This window comes from Filicampus tigris, chromosome 14 (assembly GCF_054856515.1).
Source record: "Filicampus tigris isolate MCC_2025a chromosome 14, RoL_Ftig_1.0, whole genome shotgun sequence".
Taxonomy (NCBI): domain Eukaryota; kingdom Metazoa; phylum Chordata; class Actinopteri; order Syngnathiformes; family Syngnathidae; genus Filicampus; species Filicampus tigris.
The window spans coordinates 10829890-10852103 of NC_141230.1; the positions used below are offsets into that span (position 1 = coordinate 10829890).

General features: G+C 40.8%; 3 protein-coding genes across 4 annotated transcripts; 2 read left to right on the forward strand and 1 right to left on the reverse strand.

Moving 5' to 3' along the window:
- Window positions 1-1009: 1009 nt before the first annotated feature.
- LOC147136315 (alpha-2,8-sialyltransferase 8E-like) lies at window positions 1010-1735 on the forward strand. The gene has a single exon (XM_086052278.1). It carries the CDS (start codon window positions 1079-1081, stop codon window positions 1487-1489), a length of 411 nt encoding a protein of 136 aa, XP_085908404.1. The 5' UTR covers window positions 1010-1078; the 3' UTR covers window positions 1490-1735.
- Window positions 1736-3170: 1435 nt separating this feature from the next.
- On the forward strand, window positions 3171-4344 carry LOC147136316 (baculoviral IAP repeat-containing protein 5.2-like). Its single transcript, XM_086051826.1, has 4 exons — window positions 3171-3370; window positions 3595-3704; window positions 3959-4076; window positions 4157-4344. The coding sequence occupies exons 1-4, from the start codon at window positions 3260-3262 to the stop codon at window positions 4247-4249; spliced, it is 432 nt and encodes a 143-aa protein (XP_085907952.1). The 5' UTR covers window positions 3171-3259; the 3' UTR covers window positions 4250-4344.
- Window positions 4345-4678: 334 nt separating this feature from the next.
- appb (amyloid beta (A4) precursor protein b) lies at window positions 4679-22203 on the reverse strand. 2 transcript variants are annotated; one of them, XM_086051103.1, is made up of 18 exons: window positions 21931-22203; window positions 17971-18138; window positions 17762-17891; window positions 17569-17681; window positions 16502-16692; window positions 15391-15629; window positions 15100-15267; window positions 12315-12448; window positions 12165-12239; window positions 11524-11682; window positions 10778-10906; window positions 10182-10281; window positions 10037-10104; window positions 9778-9916; window positions 9331-9384; window positions 8447-8538; window positions 8088-8234; window positions 4679-6480 (listed from the first exon to the last, which is right to left on the reverse strand). In XM_086051103.1, exons 1-18 carry the CDS (start codon window positions 21988-21990, stop codon window positions 6379-6381), a joined length of 2268 nt encoding a protein of 755 aa, XP_085907229.1. In that variant the 5' UTR covers window positions 21991-22203; the 3' UTR covers window positions 4679-6378. The 2 variants fall into 2 exon arrangements, with proteins under 2 accessions (XP_085907229.1, XP_085907230.1); XM_086051104.1 differs by lacking the exon at window positions 15100-15267 and having other exon boundaries at window positions 21931-22199.
- Window positions 22204-22214: the final 11 nt, after the last annotated feature.

Below are 22214 nucleotides of genomic sequence, written 5' to 3' on the forward strand. Positions count from 1 at the left end.
CATTGTGGACAAATCGAATTTCAAGTCAGTCTGATCAAATTAACTACATTTTTGAGAGATAAAACTTTCAAATCGGTCAAATTTGACCGGAACACAACACGAGACTTAAGTCCCGTTGGAAACGATTTGGCAGCAAAATGCAGAAAAAGGAAGGAAGGAAAAGACAACTTTTGCCGAAAGGAGGAAGAGGCCGTATGCATGCGTCCTTACATTAAAATTTCATCTCATTAACTCATAGGCGCATTGATGTTTTTCCAATTATTCCATCCTAAATATTGCTCAAGTAACCACTTGGCTCAAGTGAACTCCGTTTTATTTCTAAAATCCTTTAAGAAGAACGGCGGCCAAGGGAGTTTCGAAATGATTTATCGTGGTCTCATTTTTGTACATTACAAAAAAAAACTGGCATTTGGATAGTGGTGTGTAGACTTTTCATATCAACTGTGACTTTGAATTGTGAATGAATACATACGTGAAAAATACGTACTTCTGTAGGGACTTAATTATATAAACACTCTGCACAAGAATATCTATAGCTAAATGTGTTGGACCCCAAACTATGATCCCAAAACACCCAAATATCATTCCAAACTCATCTTACAACATGACGCTTAAATGAACAGTTTAGGCCTTCAGCTGCGCGCACACACACACACACACACACACACCAGGGGCGGAGCCATGGGTGTGCACAGGCCCACCCAGATTGAAAGACTACCCACCCAGTCAGATTCATGATTTTTTTTTTTTTTTAATGATTATTAAATAAATTTTTAATTTGCAATTTGTTGTGTTTTTATTTTATTTTATCGTATATTAAGAATGGCATAATTAAGGTTGTCTGTAACTGGTAACATGTAACATGTAACTGGTTATCAGCCACTTTTGAATGACTTTAGTTGAACCCGTATTACTCGTCATGATGATTTTAGACTTCTGTGTCACTGGGAAGCAGTGGGCAGCATTTGTTGAGATGCTAATCACACCGGTGCTTTTCCTCCACAGGTACGAATATCTGCCGGGCTTAGGACCACAGCGGAAATTTGTGGAAGCGGTCCAGAGCTAAGGCAAGGCCCTGATGCTCCTTCACACCTTCTCCTACCGCTCCAACACCAATGTGTCAATGCAGGCGGCCCGCACCCTAAATGACTTCAACAGTCCCATTCGTGCCATTTCGTTCAACCCGAACTACTTACGCAATCTGTACAAGTTCTTTGCAGCCAATGGCCTGAAAGGCTATCAGCCCAACACGGGCATAATCATGGCCAGCCTGGCTCTGGAGCTGTGCTTCGAAGTTGACCTATATGGCTTCTGGCCCTTTGACAAACACCCGGATGGACTCCATATGCTCACCGAACACGACTACGACGACATCAAGCCCACCGCTGTGCATAACATGACCATAGAGTTTGGCCTGCTGTCCAAGCTGGACAAGCAGGGCGTGCTCAGGCTGCACCTCTGGGCTTGTCCAGCCAAGAAAAGGGTGTGACGATTTTGCATCGGGTTAGCTTGATGGTGTCCATTTTTGACCACGTACAGACATAGTCTGTCATCAATATTTAATATTTAACAACCCTCCTTTACTGCATAAAGTTTTTGAGTAACGCCACTTCTTGTTATTATTATAAAATATTGAATCATTTTCATTTTTTAACTGTTCACATTTCAGGTTGTTTGCACTAAATGCAAGTTATTAAACAAGCTAAAAAAACAACTAAATTTTGATATATTCTTAGTACACTTTAAAAAAACAGTTGGGTTAAAAATAACACAATTTGGGGTCAGAAATGGACCAATCCACGACTTTCTGGGTTGTTTATGCAGAAAACAACCCAAAGAATGGGTAGTTTTGTCCAAAACAACCAATAAAATTGCACTGTTTTGTACAAAACAATGCAAGAAAGTGGGTCAAATTGACCCAATTAGTGGAACGGTTAATTTCTGACCCAAAATTGTGTTATTTTTAACCCAACTGTTTTAAGAGTGTACCACCTTTGTACTGCTAATAGTTTGGTCTTTTTCAAGTCAGCAGAGAGAGCCTTAAAAAAATATTTTTCAAGTGCCACAGAAGAATTGTGCCCATTCGTGGTACTGGGTAGTTAGTCATTAAGTACCTAATATGAAAACTATTGATGAAAAATGTAATCTGATATAAAAGAAAAAGAAAAAAATGTTGAGACAAGTATGGTAATTGGCCTAAAACATCGTGATGCTTATTAGATGACATATTGAACATGTCCCTGTGATCAAATTATTTTCACTCTTTTGTAGGGGTAGCCTACCATCATTTTTGTCAAGGGCTGCCTGTTTCGTGAACTCTAAAAAGTAAAATAAAATAAAATAAAGCCACAATTCAAAAGCTATGTCTGATTTTCATTAGTTAATTTTCATTATCAATCAATCAATCAATCAATCAATCAATCAATCAATCAATCAATCAATCAACCAATCAACCAATCAATCAATCAATCAATCAATCAATCACTCACATTTTATTTATATAGCACTTTTCATACATAAAAATTCAACTCAAAGTGCTGTAAAACATCCAAAGCAAAACATAAAAAGATTCGTTCACGCCCCCTATATACAAAACAGAGCCAACCATTTTCTACAAGTGTGTGTACATGAAATGCATGGTGTCGCTTATTATTACAACTGCATGCGTGCGTGCATGCATACGCGTCGTGCCGTCCAGGACCATAGTTATATTTTACTAATTTATTGACCACACACACCTACCATTACCCTTCTTGGCATTTTTTTCATTCAAATATTTTGCACAGGCAATTCACATGACAAATACGGGCCATTTATAAAACATTTATTTTGTGCATGTGATGTGCAATACATAACTAAACTACACTAAGATGAACAATATAAACAAAAATAAATACGTGAATAAATGTGAACGCACATTTGCACATTCCTAGTTTTTGATACAGTATTATAATTAAGGAAATGTGAAAATCCTCATCTAGATGTAAGAAAACATACATAATTCATATTTTACACACAAATTCCTTCTGTAGGTTTTGCGACCTACTTATAAACAAACATGTTTTGTTTTGGTTCGTCTGTTAGCAGAATGACCACTGTGTGGCGGTAACCGCGGAACACCCGTGTTTACGCATTCATGAAGAAGAAATCCGTAAATTTTTTTTTTCTCATCCAATCAAAACACACCGTCGAAAGGCGACAGGAATTTGAAACCATAGTGACTAAAAACACATTCAAAAAGATCGCAAATCAACACAAAATGGAGCAGTTATTTGACGAAGACAGCCTTAATATGTTCCTTTACGAAAATAGGCTGAAGACGTTTGAGAGTTGGCCATTCGACGAAGACTGCACTTGCACACCGGAAAACGTCAGTATTTTGACTCAAACCGTGCGCTAATTATGTTAGTCTTTGGCAACACGGTTACATTGTAGTTCATATGCAGAAGGGCAAAAAAGAGCAAAACCTGTTTTGAGAATGTCTTTGTTTTTTTTCCCCCGTGAGCGCAGTGAAAGTATTAGTTTAAGATTCAAAGACCATACCGTCCTGTCCTCAATGTAATTGTTGTAATCAATGTCATTGTTTTTCCACAGATGGCAAAGGCTGGTTTCATCCACACACCTTCAGATAACAGCCCTGATGTTGCTATGTGTTTCTTTTGTCTGAAAGAGTTGGAAGGATGGGAGCCTGATGATGACCCAGAGTACGACAGACAGACACATTGCTATGATCCTCAAATGTCTACTGTTGCACACATGAGCAGTTTTTTTTTTTGGTATCCTTTCTGAGCTCTGAATGTCGAACAACATAAGCCTTCATATTTTGCAACGTAATTGTAATGCTAATTCCTCAGTGTTTAAAAGCACCAACCCAGAGCTCACATTGTACAAACACATTTGCCTTCAATGTTGAAGATTGCTTCTGGAACATCTTATTTGTGTCTCCATTTATTGACAGAAAAGAACACAAATCCCATTCGCCTTCGTGCCATTTCATTGCCCTGAAAAAGAACGTGGGAGATCTAACCGTGGAGGAGATTTTCAAGCTGCAATTGGAGAGGCACATTTTCGAAGTTGTATGTCATTTTTGGATTGCTCTAAATTAGATTTTTTTTTTTTTTTTTAAATCTGATGTCATGTTTCGTTTCAATTGCAGGAAAAATCCTGTAACGAGGCCATCACAAAGTTTAAGGAGGCAGCCAGCGAGAAAAGAGCAGAAATAATCAAGTCAGCTATGGGTGAAGAGTAGCTAAAACTGCAAACTGTCGTGTCTTTTCCGTAGGTCTGTTTTCCCTTTTGTGTTTCTGTGTGTGTCTTTTATTCATTAAACCTGTTATTGCATAACCTCTTTATGCCTACACTGTTTTACCAATGGCACGTTAATATATCAAATAAGCAGTGTAATGATATAATGCTATATAAGTCCTCATACTTTCCAATTGACAATGGTAAAGAAGACTAAACTGTCTTTGTGAATTGGTTGGGTGCCGTATGATTGGCTGGCAACCAGTCCAGCGGTATGTACCTGGCAGCTTGCTCAAAGTCAACTTTGATAGGCTCCAGCTCGCCTTAATTGGGAAAAGTGCTACCGATATATAAATTGACAGCATTGTTACGTTGAGCATTTGTGTACGTGGACCATCGCTTACGGCAATCAAGAGACGGGCAATTGTACATGTACATTCAAAATTTTATTCATGGTATGGTGGCAGTAGAAACTGTTAAGCAAATGGTTCATGTAACTACAAAACACATACCGGTACTTATTTTGAAACATTCTCCTGAACAAAAGCTTCAGATCACATGTCCGTGTTGGGATATGATATGTTGATGTTAAGGAGCGATGGGTTGAAGGTACAAGATGTGAATGTGTCGACTACAGATCTACCAAACGGTGGACAGGACACACAGTTGCAATGAAGAAACAAATGGCGGGCCGGTATCATGGAGTGGAATTAAAAAACAAAACAAAAACCTAATCGTTAATATCCCAAATACTAATCTGTTACGATTAAAACTGGGGGGATGGGGGAGGGAATGATTGGGCACAGAACACAGGCCTAGTTTGCCCAAATATGTGATTTACAATCAATTACGGAATGATTCAACAGGAATGATTTGGATATTAGCCTCCAGCTCCATTCTAGTGGATCTGTTGAAAGGTCCAATAAATAAAGTCTGCATTGGGGGCTAATACAGTGGAACCCCGTGAACAGAAACACATTCACACTGGTTAACTTCAGAGCTTTTCTCATGACAAAGCCATTTTCCTTTTGGACATAATGTGACATGAATTAATCTAGTTCCGTATCAAACATGTGTAATATATAAATACTTCATCTGACGGTAATGGAGAAGGGAGTGTCGTGTATTTACTGATATTGAAGAACTTCTATTGCCCATATTGTACTGAGCAGTTAGTCCCTTTCCTCTCACTAGTATCCTTTGCACAAAAAGCTAAAAACAAAGCAAAACACATTGTTAGTCGTTTCCATTTCCATAAAGTTTGTTCCACTTGGAAGGTTCCACTGTACTTGGTGATAATCAGACGTTCCCCAAAATGAAAAAAGACAGAGTGCATAAAACGCAAACAGTAACACGATCATCTTCCTTTCGGATACTATTACTCTTCATATATTACATATAATAAGTATTTGAGTTTTTTTAAATTACTTTTATTTATTTATTTTTTGCCCATGCAGCTAACACAACAATAGAAGCATGGAGATGATCTTAAAAAATGTTGAAGCATTCTGAATTTTTGTTCTTCTTCTTCTTCTTCATATCGCACAAGATCACAAAGAAGACACCAGAAATGTACAATCCCGCTAAAATATCTAAAAAGTCAACGAGCCGGACACAGTTGGATTGCATCCGTCGATGTGGCCATGCATTACATAGACGTACAGCTAATCTCCTTCATATATTACACACAAAAATTCAAATCAAATTTTGATTCTTGAAACATACCTGAAATGTTTTGAGCTGGATGGTTTAAATAGCTGGGTAGCACAGTGTTGCGATGATGATAATAATAATATTCATATATATGTACTGTATATAGTGTATAGCTATAGTCAGTCGACAAGTTCGTTGAGTACAAACACTGCGAAGGGGTATCGTGTGATTAGCTTAAATGTGCAGGCGACACAGGGTACCCTTGTCTCACTCCGTTAGTGTTACTTTGTGCAATTGAGGGGGTTTCACCAGGCTTCGCTCCACGTCTGCTGCCTTTGGCCCAAACCAAAAATATTCAGCCTTTAAAATGAGCGCGATCGTTTTTGTTTTTTTTCTCCTTTTTTTTTTTTCCCCAAATGTCAAATGGGAGCAGAGAGTGGAACAGCGCCTGTGAGTGGGGGGAGCGAGAGGGTTGTCTTTTTAGTTGTGGATCTGCTCAAAGAATTTGTAGGTGGGATTCTCGTAGCCGTTCTGCTGCATCTTGGCCAGATGACGCTCCTCGGGCGTCACCGCTGCATCCACCTGAGCACCAAACACAACAAGGAACTCTTAAAAGTCCGACTTGACTGCCACAATTTTGAAGCCTCATTTGAATTCAAATTGACAATTGCAATGTAGTAGAAAGCCATTTTTCGAAATCTCAAAGGCTGCAATTTGGAAAACAAACAAAATCAGTTGATAGGCTTTATTTTTTAAAATACATATGTATTAGGGGTGTAACAAAAACAGATTTGAATTGGAAAATTGGCTTTTTAAAAGATGTGAATCCATCGAATAAAACCGAATCTTTCCACTTCAAAATATATCCAGACCTGTAGAGAATCGTCAAGATATATCTTTGAAGGAAGTGACACACTTGCCGTACTGACAAGATCATTCATCTTGTAAAACGACAACGAGAAACTCATTGCATCATATACACTCTCAAACTCAGCCGTACCATATCGAATCAAATCACAATCCCACTGAATCAAATTACTCTTCTTTAAAATGAACTGTCCTTGAATTGTATAGAATCGTCTTTTATTGGAGAGATGCACACCCATAATTTATTTATTTAATGTCTCGGCGTGGTCTGTTCTTACTGGGGAAGTCAACGCAAGCTTTTTCTTTTTCAAAAATATGTTCTATGCAAGCCCACTAGCTGAAACACGGCATTCTGATGAATATTGCGTTTGTGGAATAAGTGTTAACCCACTCGTTTTTAGCCATCTCCGGGGGCGGCCATTTTGTCTTCTCGCGACTGAAAATGACATCACAACTGCTCACAACGACCAATCACGGCTCAGATTCAGAAAACAGGTCAGCCGTCGACAGAAGACAAAATGGCCGCCCCCAGAGATGGCTAAAAACGAATGCATTTTGCTGCTTAACTTATATTCCGAAAAGAATGCCGTGTTTCAACTCGTGGGCCCGCTGGGAACATATGCTTGAAAAAAAATATGTTTGGGTTGACTTCTCCTGAAGTGTTATCAACGACATGTTCACGTATCATTGTTTCACGAAACTTGAAACGTTGGAGTGAGAAAGCCACAGATTTGTTTGCATTCTTGTTGCAATTTGATTTATGACTCGGACTCCTTTTTATGCCACAGTAGTTTGCTAGAATTTTGAGAAGTTGTTGTGAATGCGTAGAAGCCTGCGGGCGGGTCCGAGTGTTTCATATATTAACAACTTTAATTGAAGGAGATAAACTGCTTTTCATATTAATCCATCTTTCATTTGACATTATTTTAGTGTAAACCTAACACATGAGACCAATACATGTGTGTATCAGAAATCTGATATCGTTTCTGGTAATACAGATGAATTTTTATTGCATACATTAGCAAAAAACATCGCAACTACATTATCTTCCTTAATCGCTCAGCCCTATTTCAGGGACTTCAAATATATGAATATCATGTTAACGCAGGTGGACTAATTTCCTCATAAAATGCTCAGGAGCGGCTTTAATCACTCACTCATCTGCAGAGAGTACGGCACCGTTATTAGAGTATGTATTAAATTCTTAACTTAAAGAAAAAACAAAACACAACAACAACAACACACAATTAAATGCAATGAAGTCCATTATCAGAGCAGACGCTGCAGCGCTAGTTGAGAAAAATTGGAAATCGCTCCTTTACCTCGATGACGCCGTGGTGGATAGAAGTGTATTGCTTCTTCCTCAGCATCACTAGGGTAATGACGATGACGGTCGCTATGACAACACCTCCCACCATCAGCCCGATGATGGCGCCTTTGTTGGAGCCCACGTCCTCGGCAAAAAAGACCTGCCATTGAAAAGGTGTCGGCGCCATTAGAAAGGCGGAAGCGGTAGTGGCGTCGCAGTATCGACGGATCGCGGCACAATGCAGATTTTATGCGCAATAGCGGTCATTTATAGCGGCACCTAATCCGCAATGGAGTGGGGGTGCGGGTTTAGTGGCGGAACCCTAAGCGCCGACCAGTCCAATACAACTCCAAGGTGGGTGGTTTTCATTACCAGTTTTTGATGGTGGACTTCATAACCTGCACTTTGCCTCTCCTCAGTCTCCATACGCACTTGGGGCATCTCTTCTGGCTTCAGGGCAGACACTTTATATATATAAAAAAAAAAAAAAATTAAAAAATATTTTAAAAAACGCGCAGACATTATAAAGCATGCATGACAAATCATTCAGCCTTTACAAAAGACTTATTATGCACACGGTATAATACTGAGAGGTGTTTCTCATATTTTGTCTACATGTGACCGAGCAAAACAAATTAAAGACCCCATAAAGTGGGGGGGGGGGCCTTAAAAATTTAATTCAACACACCAAAGAGAACAGTGTTGTTACCAAGCCAGCCAAATTGGAATGATTAAAAAAAACTAATAAAAAAAAAAAAGTTTATGAAATCTGTCTTGGAAATGGTGAATAAATGAGACTCACGTGTGTTGTGCGAGCCACAATTTGAATAATGTGTGCGGCTGTGTTTAATAAGCAGTTAATTAACTTTCCCCTAATTGTCTCTATTTTGCGGACCCCCGTGCCGGCGGGCACAGAGTGAAGCGGTGGAGAAATGGACGGCCCCGCGGCCACTCCACAAGCTGACAAGCGAGCTGGCCCGCTGACACCGCAGTCCAAATAACACAACAAGCATAACACCTCAGGGAAGATTTATTTATATATTTTTTTTAAGCACAGCTCCCTTGCAAACGCAAATGCTGTCGTGGTAGAAATCTATCTCTGCGTCTTTTTTGCATATGAACTACTTGCAAGTCAATCAAAAAATGCATAGTGCAGGACAGTTGTTCAACTTCTCCTCCTGTCAATCAATCAAAAGTGAGCATTATTATCTTTGTAAAGGATGTATTATATGCAGCCTGTGACCAGAAGCACATACCAGGCCGTGTGGGTAGTCCTCTATCTGGAAGTGGGCGGGCATCAACAGGTTCAACTGCGAAGAAACGCAAGATATTTGAGATATTTGTTTCTCATATCTTGGGCGCTTTTACGTAAATCTGTCATTAGGTCGTAGTAGTCAGTGAATATATTGTATATAAAGTAATAGGGATGTAACGATTCACTCAAGCGTCGACTCGATTTTCAGTTCCCGATTTTCGATTCGTAAAAAATTGCTACCATGCTTGTCTCGGTGCACTAGTGTGGTTCGGCAGCCAACCACAAACACAATATGCAATGATTTTGGGCGCATAATTTGATCTACACATTCAAAATGTGCTCGATTAATCAAGTTCTCGAATTGATTAGTCGATTCAACCCGATTTACCCATTTTAAATTGATTTCCGATTCGTTGTTACACCCCTATAAAGTAAGCACGCGTGTTACCGTGGTTTTCAGTGTTCGGCTGGTTGAAGCTCTCAGGGTGGATGAAGCCCAGCCCGTCGAGGCCGGGATCCATCGGAGCCGAGCTGTACGCCTGGTCGGGCACGAGGGCGTCGTTGCCGTAACTCATTCTGCCGTCCACCTGGTTACGGAGACAGAGGACCTTGTTAACATCTGCTCACGCGTGCCGAGTCGCCTCTCGATGTTGATCCTGTATTTATTCAGCATGTGTGGGAAAGTGTGAGCGTACGACCCGACTCACCCTGTTGTCACTCTGCAAGGAAGATACTTGTTGAGAAAGCTCGGACTGAACCCGCTGCACAATGATGGCTAGCGGAACAAAAGACAGAAACTGAGCGAGACATAATTGACACTTGTATCGAAGAATTGAAACGTGGATAACTTACAGACTTGGCTGTGGATCTCGTCGGCCACGTTGGGCACCTTGTAGAGCAAACCCAGCGACTGGTTCATCCTTTCATCAATCACGCGCAGGTGTGTCAAAACCTGAAGGAAGGAGACAGTGAGCGCTTACTGACATTCTTGCCTTATTATCTAGTGAAAGAACGCCGTGCGACTCGCAGTCAGAAGATCGCATTGACTTCATGTTTCTTGCCAAAATAAAAAAACTGCAAATTGCCTTCACTTTGAAAATGTTGCGCTATTGCAAGCATTTTTTGTTACCAATCCCCCCTTTTAAAATAAATATAATAATATTTGAATACACGGTTGTAACTAGCCTCTGATTTCAAAACTAGATATTCATCAATTTGCGTTTACGTAGAACAAGGGGGTCGTACATTTGCAGGGTTTGCAGTCATTAACGGCACTCGGAAGGAAACCATAAAAACAATGCGGCTCGTGACAAAAATGAGTTTGACACCCCTGCTCTAAAGTAACAGTACTCTTACCTGAGTCCAGTTTTTGACTACTCTACCCACCTCTGATCATTTTCAGATACTCTCTTGTCATTTACATGTCGACCGGGTATCAGGCGGCGTACCTGAGGCCGGATCTGTGCCGCCTTCTTCGGGTCGACGGTTCGGACGTGCTCGTAATGTTTGACTGTGTGCTGGCGGTCCTTCTGCTCGGCCCGAACGTATTTCTTCAGCAGACTCAGGACTTGACGAGGCTGGTGAGGGAATATTAAATGTGGCAATATTACATCGAAGGACGCAATTTAAATACTTAATGGGGGGGTTAACCCAAACATTTTTTTGTTTTTAAAGAATATGTTCTATGCAGGTTCACTAGTTGAAACACGGCCTTCTGGTGAATATTGCGTTTGTGGATTATGAGTTAAGCAGCAAAATCCACCTGTTTTTAGCCATCTCAGGGGGGGGCGGCCATTTTGCCACTTCTGTCGACTGACAATGACATCACAGTTGCTCAGGGCTCAGGTAACCACCAATCATGGCTCAGCTTAAGAAAACAGGTGAACTGGGATTGGTGATTACCTGAGCCCTGAGCGGTTGTGATGTCATTTCCAGTCGACAGAAGTGACAAAATGGCCGCCCCCCCTGAGGAGATGGCTAAAAAGGGATGGATTTTGCTAAATTCCATAACGCAATATTGCCCTGTTTCAACAAGTGGGCCTGCATAGAACATATTCTAGAAAAAAACAAAAAACATGTTCCGGTTGACTTCCTCTTTAAATGCATTTTTGAACATGAGCCATAACAGAACCATTGTGTTATTATTAAGGTTTCAGTTTGGAGTGCTGTTTAATGGGAAACAGTGTTTGTGTACCCGTGGAGGGTTGGCCTGCAGTGCGCCGAGGTAGTTTTCCAGGGCCATGCGTCGGCGGCTGTTGAGCAAAGCCTCTACGCGGGCCATGTGGGTTTCCACCAGCTGCTGCCTCTCCCCGGCGGCCTCCTGCTCCAGGGCCTCCACCTTCTCCTGGAAGTGCTGCAAGTGCACACACATGCAGAAACATCCTTATGAGAATCTAGCGAGAGAGCGGTCCATGAAAGGGGGAAAAAAAACCAACAACAACCTCTTTTCACTTCCTGTAGGTATAATCGCAAAGTGTCCCAATACTTTTGGACCTACTGCAAGGTTTTTACTGTCGTTGGGACATATGCCGCGTCGGGCTCGAAAGACTCTCGCGCGGGTTGGCGGCACACGGGCGGGAGGCGGCGGGTGAGAGGTGGGGGGGGGGATGGGTTAGGGTTAGGGTAATATTATGAAAACTGTCGGGTGTGCTTTTTAACTGCAATGGCAGAGAAAAAAAAGTGGATATTTGCTAGTGGATATTCTCTTTCATCCAGGTCATTTCTTTCTCCGGGCAGTGATCAGAATGGTACCACCTGAGCCTTAATTTGAGTCAGGAAAAACCCTGCGTGATGTCTCAAAATGGCTCTCTAATTCTTGCAATGTTGCACAATTACCTGAATGACAGCTTTCTTATCAGCACGCGGGAGATTCTTGGCCTTCCGCTCAGCCTCCTCCCATTCCTTCATCACCTGAGGATCAAGAGCCCGTCATTGCGTGTACGCCCAATGCACGATAGGCCGCAATCAAAGCATCACAGCACACACCTGGGACAGCTTTTCCCTGTGCTTGGCCTCCAGGCTTTCCTTCGCCCTCTGGAAGTCGCCATGCTCATTGTCGTCGCCGGGGGTTTCCAGGTATTGGTCCACGGCGTCTGGGGGGCTGGGCGCCATGGTGGGCACTAGAAGGACGAGGAAGGACAATGATGGCAGAGATCAAATATAGAGCGACGTGCAAGGGAGTTGACGGAAAAGTTGAGGGGAAAAAATAGTAAGAATGATCCTCATGCCGCTAGAACGCAGGCTCACGTACATTTAAAACAAGCACTGTTAAAACAAAAACAAACACCGTATTTCCTCAGTGGCCAGAGTTTTTAATTTACTCAAATGCAGAGGACCAGGCATTTCTTTGAAATGAGGCATCAGTTTCTTTTTGTATAATAATTTGATCCAGAATATGCAGTGCTCTCTTCAAATAGATTCAATTTGACTTCTTTCTTATGCCAAATAAAATCACTATTATTGTGCAATATTAAATCATTTCAACTAGTGGGCTTACTGAGAACATATTCTTGAAAAAAAAAAAAAAAAAATATGCAAATATAACATTTTTTTAAAAGAATATGCTCCCAGCAGGCCCACTAGTTGAAACATGGCATTCTGATAAATCTTGTGTTTGTGGAATAAGAGTGAATCCACTTGTTTTTAGCCATCTCTGGGGGCGGCCATTTTGTATTCTGTCGACTGAAAATGACATCACAACTGCTCACAACAACCAATCACAGCTGACCTGTTTGCTGAATCTGAGCCGTGATTGGTTGTTGTGAGCAGTTGTGATGTCATTTTCAGTCAACAGAAGACAAAATGGCCGCCCCCGGAGATGGCTAAAAACGAGTGGATTAACACTTATTCCACAAACGCAATATTTATCAGAATGCCCTGTTTCAACTAATGGGCTTGCATAGAACATATTCTTGAAAAAAATATGTTGGAAAAAAATATGTTTGCGTTGACTTCCTGTTTAAGTAAACTACCTATCTTGGTGGAAACCTACTTATACTGCAATGGTTTATTACAGAATACGAGTGGCACAATATGTTCATTTCTTTACTGAAAAGAAAAAGTGATACATCCATTTTGAGATGAGGCGTTCATTTAGGTATGGTGTCTATTAGAAGGAGGCCACTATTCAAGGAAATAGGGTAGCAGGTTAGAAACAAGGGACGCTGTACACACACCAGTATACAAGAAAACGTGTTATTATGGAATGAAGGGGGGGGGGGGGTGTCCCAGTGCAAAATGCGCTTATGCCGGGACGTGGGAGCCTGGAGATAAAGACGAGAAGTGCCGAGTCATGATAAAGACAGAAGCTGCTTCGCTAACATCGCACTAAAATGACCCCCGCCCCACCACCCTCACACACACACACAGGTGCAAACAGTTAGCTGCTCACTAATGACATGACATGACAACATCCTAAGTCGAGGCACTGCTGCAGCAAGACATGCGAGCACGTGCAGCAGTATGTTCCAGCTTTTAAGCGCTCGCTGGTTCACATGCTGGGGTTAAGTATCAGTTAGTGTGACTGACCGCTTAGAACACAATAAGACGAATGAGATGAGTCCACGCGTGATCTGGAGGTGATTATCAGATTAGTGGGACTGTTGTGCAAAAAGGGAGCTACGGTACTTCAACATCTCTCCTACTACAGTTTATAACTGTACCAAGGAGATTTTTGTTTCAATGACTAGAGTGGGTTTGGTTTGAGCTGTCATTATTATGATTCAATTAGTTTGGATTATTTTTATGGCAAGGATGGAAGGAACAAAAATAATAATAAAAACCAAATACAAAAGAAAGAAATGATATAGATGATTCCATGATATAGAAAAAAAGTCAACTTTGAATAAATATTATAAAATAATAGCAATAAAATATTTTGTAAAAATGATAACATGAAGTCCAGTTAGTAGAATGTACACAGTGTATTACGGAAGCGAATTGTTGCCACATCAGAAAAAAAAAAAAATCACTATCATAATATTATAACGTGATTAATTTTCACATTTTAACAAGATACGTTACCACGTTAAAACGTGACAAGTTTGACTTCCGGTTCAGTTTTCATGCCTTATAAATCAGACATACTAGCTACATAAAAGCTCTAATACTGTATAGAAAAATAAGACCACGTGTTTAAAATGATTAAAGATTTGAAAGAAGGCAAACATACCTACGCCAGTGACCTGAACTGAAAGTAATTGCTTTGTTTTGTCATGATGAATGCGGACGCCAAACTTAACACGTTTCAACGTCGTAGCTTATCATGTTGAAATGGGATGTTGAACTTTTTTTTTGGGGGCGGTCAGTATGTGGCACCAATACACTTTTGTAGTATATCCTTGTCAATAATAGTTGGCATTTATGTTAAATTAGCAGTGTCGGAAGATGTGAAATTTTCATTTTTAATTCAAAGAGTTTTCAACCATATCCGATGTGGGCCTGGCAGTTTGCAAATGAAATGAATGAAAATCGACATTTAGACATTTAGGGCTGTCAACGTTTATACAGGGACATTTGATATTTTAAGCCTTTTTAGTACTCTTGAATTCAAATTAAACAATAAAAACATGAAACCCACAATTGTTCACAATATAATAAAATTATTTTAGCCTACAAAATTCATCACAAATGAAATCTCCCTGTCAGTCCTCTCAGACTGGTCAAGACTGAAAGGAAAATGTGAGTACTTAAGAGAGCGAGTTAGAGCAGTCAGGCGTCGGAGAGTTGACGACAACCCCGGTTTGGGCCGCTTTTCCGTCCTGGAACTTACACGAGCTGCTGCAGACAGCTAGGCAGTATTCCTCGGAATCAAAGTTATTCCTGTTGCCCCCGCAGCCCCCAAACAGGAAGGGGGCGCAGCGGGCCTTTTCAGGCATGAAGTACCAGCGCTCCAGCATGTCGTGACACGGGCCCGAGTCGGCGCGTGCCCAACAAGCGGCTGAGGCGCGTACACACGGAGATGGCGACACAAAAACAAAAAAATAAATAAAGCAACGTAGAAAATAATCATCCAAAATGAACACAAATATGAATAAAAACAAGACAACTGTTTATTTGTTACCTCGGACGACCTCCTCAATGGATTCGGTGGTGGTGGTGGTTGTCATGGCGACGTTAGCGTTGCGTTCGTCGCTATCCCGCTCGTTGGTGATGTCGTCGTCTTCCTCCTCATCAATTTCTTCATAGTCATTCTCGTCCCTTTCAAAAGGGTCAGCCTCTTCATCATCTTCCTCATCATCCTCCTCCTCCTCCTCCTCCTCCTCAGCGGCAGGTGGCTCCGTGTCCGCCTGCTGTGCCATGCTGGGGGTAGGAACATTGTTCACATATTTTGGCCAGTGCACATATGAACGTTGATATTCCGCAAATTCTCTTTACAATTGAAACATTTTATTGACAAAATCAATTGATGGGGTATGTCAATCAAATTTGTTGTATGTACTCAGCGGTTACCAGAGGTGGGAAATGATAACAATTCAGCGCATTTTGATCCCAGAGTAAAAACATATGCAAATGTTTTATTTTGATTCAACACAAAGATAATCTGTCTGCTTTCATGGAGGACTACAGAAATCCGAGAACATGTACTCAGAGAGGCTGAAATTCAGAGGATTTGGGAACTCTTAAAAAAAAAAAAAAAATCGATTAACAAAATAACTATCGATTCATTTGATAATAGGGCTGCAACTAAAGATTATTTTAAATTTGATGAATCAGATTGTAATAAAGCATGTTTTAATGTAATCTCCTTAGTCAAAAACAGGACATTATTTCAAATTGGAAGTGCAGAAAATGCAGAAACATAAAATTATTATTATGCAGTTTCTGGTTTGGTCTACCATCTGTCAGAAAAATCAGCAAAAATGTAGATCATTGTTTTCCAAAGTAAAATGGAATGTTTGCACGTGTTTTATTTTGATTCAACACAAAGAAAATCAGTCTTTTACGGAGGGCTACAAAAATCAGAGAATATTTACCGTTGAGAGTCTCAAAAATATCAATTCATTTGATAACCGATTGGTTGTCGACTGTAGTCATTTTTAATGAGGCACAAACCAAATTCAGCAACCAATCCACATTTTGTCATTATTTCCAAAAATGTGCGTTTGCCTTCGTCATGAATTTGTGAAATTGTCAAGCGAGTTCATGAACAACCCAAAAAGAAAGATGGATACCTGTTATCATTGTTCTCAGCCTCAGCTCCACCCCACCAGACGTCCGACTCTTCGTCATCGAGCCCTGCGCTATCGGACTCCTGCTCAGCTTCGATGGGGCAGCACACAAACTCCACCCCTCGGTAAAGGTCAATGCCGCACGGCATCAGCAGCCCGTAGTCATGGAGATTGGTGGCACGGTCTCCGCAGGACTGATGGATGAAAAATGAAAAATCGTGACTTGGCGTAATGAGAACTACTGTCCAAATGGGTAGTCCTTAGTAATCGGAGCCATAACAGAAGATCTGGGCTTTAACCAACCAACACAGTAAACACAGCATCCTGTAATCAGATTATTCGCAGCAACAGTGGATGTTTGCAAAAATGTTTTCAACACAACAAGGCGGAAAGCCTGAGTGATAGTCAAACTTCACACTTTTGTCCCGCATTTTCAACATTCATTCATACACAGGTGGTGCCCTGCCTAACAGAATTATGGCTCTGATACTACCTTGGATTTTGAAATACTACCTACTAAAATATTACTTTGTCCATTGAGGATTTTTGGGGGGTTCAGAACATTATTCGTGATTTTTTTGTGGATTTTAATCACTCTGAAGTTTTTATTAATTCATTTGCAAGGCTAAAAATAAACAACAACAAAAAAACCTTTGCGAAGCAGTTTTGCGAATCAATAACTTCATTTGAGGAGCAACTTTCCAATTTTGTGGAGCACTTTTATTTTATTTTCTGTTTTTTTGCGGGTTAATTCTAGGGACCAATGTTCCCTCAAATTTTCCAAGCATCTGAGTATTCACACAAACTCAATGAGCATACTTTGGACCATGGTGAGCTTTACGAAATCTTGATGCCAATAAAGGCCTTGTTTTTAGATTCATTGCCTTTTAACACTTTTTAAGGATCCCCAAAAAAACGCGATTAACATATAATTTTCATTCATGAAGTCTTTTCGGAACCTGTGATTTGAAAAAAAAAAAAAAGCGTTTGAATCTGCATCTTGAAAGGGACCAGACGGCAAAAGAAATGGAGCATAAGATTCACCATGGGGGACTCAAACAGTGACGCACCTCTTTGGCCACAGCGTGCCAGTGCAGATGGCTCTCACACTGGTCCATATACTCCTTGTGCAAGAACTTACACTTGTCAGGAACCAGCAAGGCATCGCTCACAAACTCCCCGACTGGAAACACATTTTTTTTAAATTTAGTGGCAGATTAAACAAACTCATTTGCATACACTGGCAGCATTCAGGGGGAATACCCAAGCAGCGGTAGGGCACCACGATGTGATTGTGACTGCGGCACTGCTTGCGGCCTTTTTTGCACCAGTTTTGGATGCTGACGGGCTGGTTGGCCTCCACAACATTTGTGATCTGAAGTTCTGGATACACCTAGAGAAAAAAAAAAAAAACTATTCTCACAACATTTCCTGCCTTGGCACCTGCTTACCGTCTTTCCACTCCACCCTACCTCTTGGCAGTAATTCAGGATACCCTCTTTGGTGCTTATGCAGCTCTTGGAGCCTGAAGGGTCTGACTCCCAGTTGCCACTCTGGACGTTGATGTGCATGTTGAGCTTGCCGCAGAACATGGCCACCTGTGGCTCAGTCAGCAAACCCACTGAGTCATCGGCAGGTATCTGGATAAACATAGAGGGCAACGCTATTCAGTCTCATGCCAGCAGGGGAGTCCATCATTATTGATTACTTGGTCATTTAAAGATGAAGTCAACTCAAACATTTTTTTCAAGAATATGTTCTATTTGAAACAAGGCACTCTGATAAATATTGTGTTTGTGCAATAAGAGTTAATCCACCCGTTTTTAGCCATCTCTGGGGCGGGCCATTTTGTCACATCTGTCGAGTGAAAATGACGTCACAACTGCTCAGGGCTTAGCTAACGACCAATCACAGCTCATCTGTTTTCTGACATTGAATCATGATTGGTCGTTTTCTGAACTCTGACCATCTGTGGTGTCATTTTCAGTCAACAGAAGTGACAAAATGGCCGGCCCCTGAGATGGCTAAAATCGGGTGGATTTTGCTGCTGAACTCATATTCCAGAAATGTATAATTAATCAGAATGCCATGTTTCAACTAGTGGGCCTGCATTGATCACATTCTTGAAAACAATATGTTTGGGTTGACTTCCGCTTTAAGGATTCAGTTGATTGTGCGGAGTTTAACGTTGATTAATCATGTCTTGAAATCATAGAGGTTGTGCACAACAAGCAGAGGCTGAATGACTTTGGGGTCTAAAGTAGCTCAAAGAACTAGCGAACTAAGTTCAAGAAGTCCAGGAAGCATTATTCTCAATACAACATCAATCACTGGCCCACGTCTGCGGTGTTTTTTGAGTTTTGAGATGCCACTATAATATTTCATAATAATAAATAACAACAGTTACCATCGAAAATGGATAACTGATCATTAGTTTCCCTCATGCTCAATGGAAAGGAAATTGACATCTGCACTATAAGGGATGGCGATTAAAATGCAAGGGTAAAAACAACATTGCGCTAGAACATTGTGCATTTAAGTCATAACTATAAGCTTTAACCATAATCCTGGAGAAATACTAAATTGTATCCCTTTAAGCCCTGTATGCACAAAGCTAAGCATTATTCACAGGGTAGAATATGTCACATTTGTTGTATTTCTTATTGATTTATTGTATTTCAACTTAAATTCTATATATTGAGTTGATGGCATAGAATGTGAAAGTGATCGATCTGCCTGGAATGAATGATGCAAACCATGCCAGGCTTTTGTCTCTCTCTTAGGTATTGTGTATAGAATATGACTCTTGGTTCATCCTGCTGACACGACAGGGTACGACATTAACGGCGGCCTCATGGCCCGGGCCACAGCGTGACTGCGTCGGGTCACCCGCGGTTCACTGATGGTAGCCCGACCGAGCCAGTACAAATGTAATGTTCAATACATTAATACCGATAAATGTGCTGAAATCAACACGTTCTTGCTTTTTTTCTTAAATATCTAACATTTAAATAGTTAGAATTTAATCAACTCTAATGTCATGAACTTAAACTGATCAAATTGTCATCTTTTTGCCGTTTTTACCCCCGCTGTGTACATTCCATGGCCTCCATTCAACGCTCATTGTGCGCTACGTAGTCGCATGCATTTTGGCCAATGGCTTCACTATTTCATCCACATCGAGGCCTATAATCTACTGTATATACAATTAGAAATTCGGTTAAGTATTGTTTTAAATCACAATATCTACTGTATATACAGGGGAGCAGAGAGTGTGGATATTTTTTTTTTTTAAGTGGCTGCCTCATTTGCCCACTGACACTTTGTACTTGGATGTATTTTGGCCACTAAGACTACACGCTTCTATACTTCATCCAGTGGGAGGCCAAAAAATATAATTATGAATTTTGTTAAGTGTTGTTTTAAATCACATTGTCTATAAATTGGAGAGTGTGGATATTTTTATTTAAGCGGCTGCCTTGATCACCGTACTTGCATGCATTTTGGCCGCTGAGACTACAAGCTTCACTATTTCATCCACAGGTTGCTCTACATACATAATTATGATTTTCCTTAACTGTTTTACAGTGTGGTGCATTCACTACTGGTAAATAAATATATTCAGATTCCCAATTTCAAGCTCCCTTTAAAAACGGAGGTCAGAAGAGACCGGCAGTTTCATTTTGGAAGTGGGGACACAATAGCAGGAAACTTCTGGATGTGACAGGTGAAAAAATAGGAAGCTATGCAATTTATTACTATATACCTAACCAGTGAAGCAAAAATGGCTTTTTGTTCTCTTAAACAAAAGTAAGTAAATAAGAAGTTTTGAAATTGGATCCCTGTTGGAACAGAGATAAATGGACCACTCAGCCAGACAATAGATCATTTTCCACACGTGGCCCAAGGAAGGGAGGTCGACGCATGTGTCTGAATACAATATCCCACCCGTTCTCACCTGGCAACATAGCGGACAAAAAAATACTGCAAGCATGACCCCAAACTAACAGTTCTTTTTTGAGAGCCTTCACAGTTGAGTGAACTGGATGAAAACAAGGAGGCAAACGACTACCGGTAAGTTAATACTGAAAAGCATATTTCTCCACATTACACCCCAAAAGGCCATTTTTCCATTTTTAAAATGTTTACGTTAATGCGGTTTCTGCGTTACAGACATCCCATTAATGTGCAATTTTTTTAATGACAAAATTGGACATACAACATATGTGTAAAACGGCTGAATGGATGAAAATATTCAAACTTTTGAATAAGGCCTAGTACACACGTAGCCTACAAGGATTTTCCAAATCTTAGAGCGCTGCACTGCATCACAATGACAACCTTTGTTGACTTTTTCACAAAGCTAAATAAGGTAATAATGAATAACGAAACACCTGTTATGATGCAGAGCAGTTCTACGGCACTCCAAACTACAACAACAATAATTAAGAGATTATGAAATTAAATCTGGAAATAATTAGATTCAGGTAATTGATACAGCTTTCATTAAAAGGTTGCACTAAATAAACAGCCCAACAAAAAATGACCATGATACATATAACATTCTTAATAATTTGAAAGTAATGTGTTAAGTGTGTCAAATTTGTGGACATTGGCCCCGTCCCCGTGTTTTCAGGAGGACCGTAGTTAGTGTATTTGATTCCCTGGGCCGTAGCCAAAAGCCGCAAACGGGAGGCGCCATCTTGCTTGTGTCATAACTGCACAGCGTTCCAAGTAAGCCTAAATGGCTTCTGACAGATGATTGAAATGGTGCCAACAATAACGTGGTATTTATAGTTTTCGTGTGGCAAGGCGAGTTATTACCACATCGAGAGGCTTTTCTTTTGTTTTGTTAGACATGACCTGTGGCCTTTGCGTGGTGCAACAATTAGCCAAAAATGCTAACAAGCGATAACTTCATAAACGTCATTTTCTACGCAAAGCTTACTGGCCATTTAAAGCCCAAAACAAATTGGAGAGCGAACAAGCACCCAATGTGCGAATTTATTCCAAAATATAAAAACGTGTATTTTTAATCATCAATTTCACCGGAGTTGGGCTTTAGGCCTTGGTAGCCTTGCAATTTTAGCAGATGCTAATCTATGCGGAAAATTTGTGTGCTCAAAACAGTGCAGATTGCGCATCTCCACACGCTATGTTCATAGTCATTTGAGGAACATAATAGTAGGTTAGATGTTACAAGGCCATGGTTAAATTTCATTTTAAGAAGTAATGCTGTTACGGTAAAAGTATAATATAGAACCCTAATCTCGTCTCGCGTTATATTCATTTTGACATGAAAACGAAATGGCACCGTAACCTGCAGACAAAGCAACCCGGAAAAGGAGCACTGACACTCGGCCACAGGCTGGTGGGAATGTGATGGTGGTTGTGAGGTGGTGGTGGGCTTCCTCGGTTCTACTCCTACTCACCTCGGATGAGAGCGTCAAGGTCGCCGCAAGTAAGAGCACAAACGCCTTGTGTCCCCCCATGTCGTCCTACCCGTATCCAGTACAAGCAAAACGTCCTCTTGGCGAGGTCCCTGTGAGATGGTGGCTTGTTATTGGAATAAATCGCGCGTTTGGCTTGACACGGACGTGGCGGATAAGCGATCCCTGATCCCGGTGATCCCTCCTCCCTGTTTTCCTTCCTCTGTAGTGACGGATGTGTTTGGATGGGGGCGGGAGGATGCAAGTCTGCGGCTCGTACTGTACAG

Bases quoted from the DNA above. Each gene is read 5' to 3' on its own strand.
- LOC147136315 (XM_086052278.1), top strand. From the start codon at position 1,079: ATGCTCCTTCACACCTTCTCCTACCGCTCCAACACCAATGTGTCAATG.
- appb (XM_086051103.1), bottom strand. From the start codon at position 21,990: ATGGGGGGACACAAGGCGTTTGTGCTCTTACTTGCGGCGACCTTGACG. The intron at 16,693-17,568 runs GTGCGTCACTGT...TTCATCCATCAG, and splicing joins GGCACGCTGTGGCCAAAGAG to TCCTGCGGAGACCGTGCCAC. The intron at 9,385-9,777 runs GTAACACGCGTG...GTTTCTTCGCAG, and splicing joins GCCGAACACTGAAAACCACG to TTGAACCTGTTGATGCCCGC.
- LOC147136316 (XM_086051826.1), top strand. From the start codon at position 3,260: ATGGAGCAGTTATTTGACGAAGACAGCCTTAATATGTTCCTTTACGAA. The intron at 3,371-3,594 runs GTCAGTATTTTG...GTTTTTCCACAG, and splicing joins GCACTTGCACACCGGAAAAC to ATGGCAAAGGCTGGTTTCAT. The intron at 4,077-4,156 runs GTATGTCATTTT...TTTCAATTGCAG, and splicing joins AGAGGCACATTTTCGAAGTT to GAAAAATCCTGTAACGAGGC.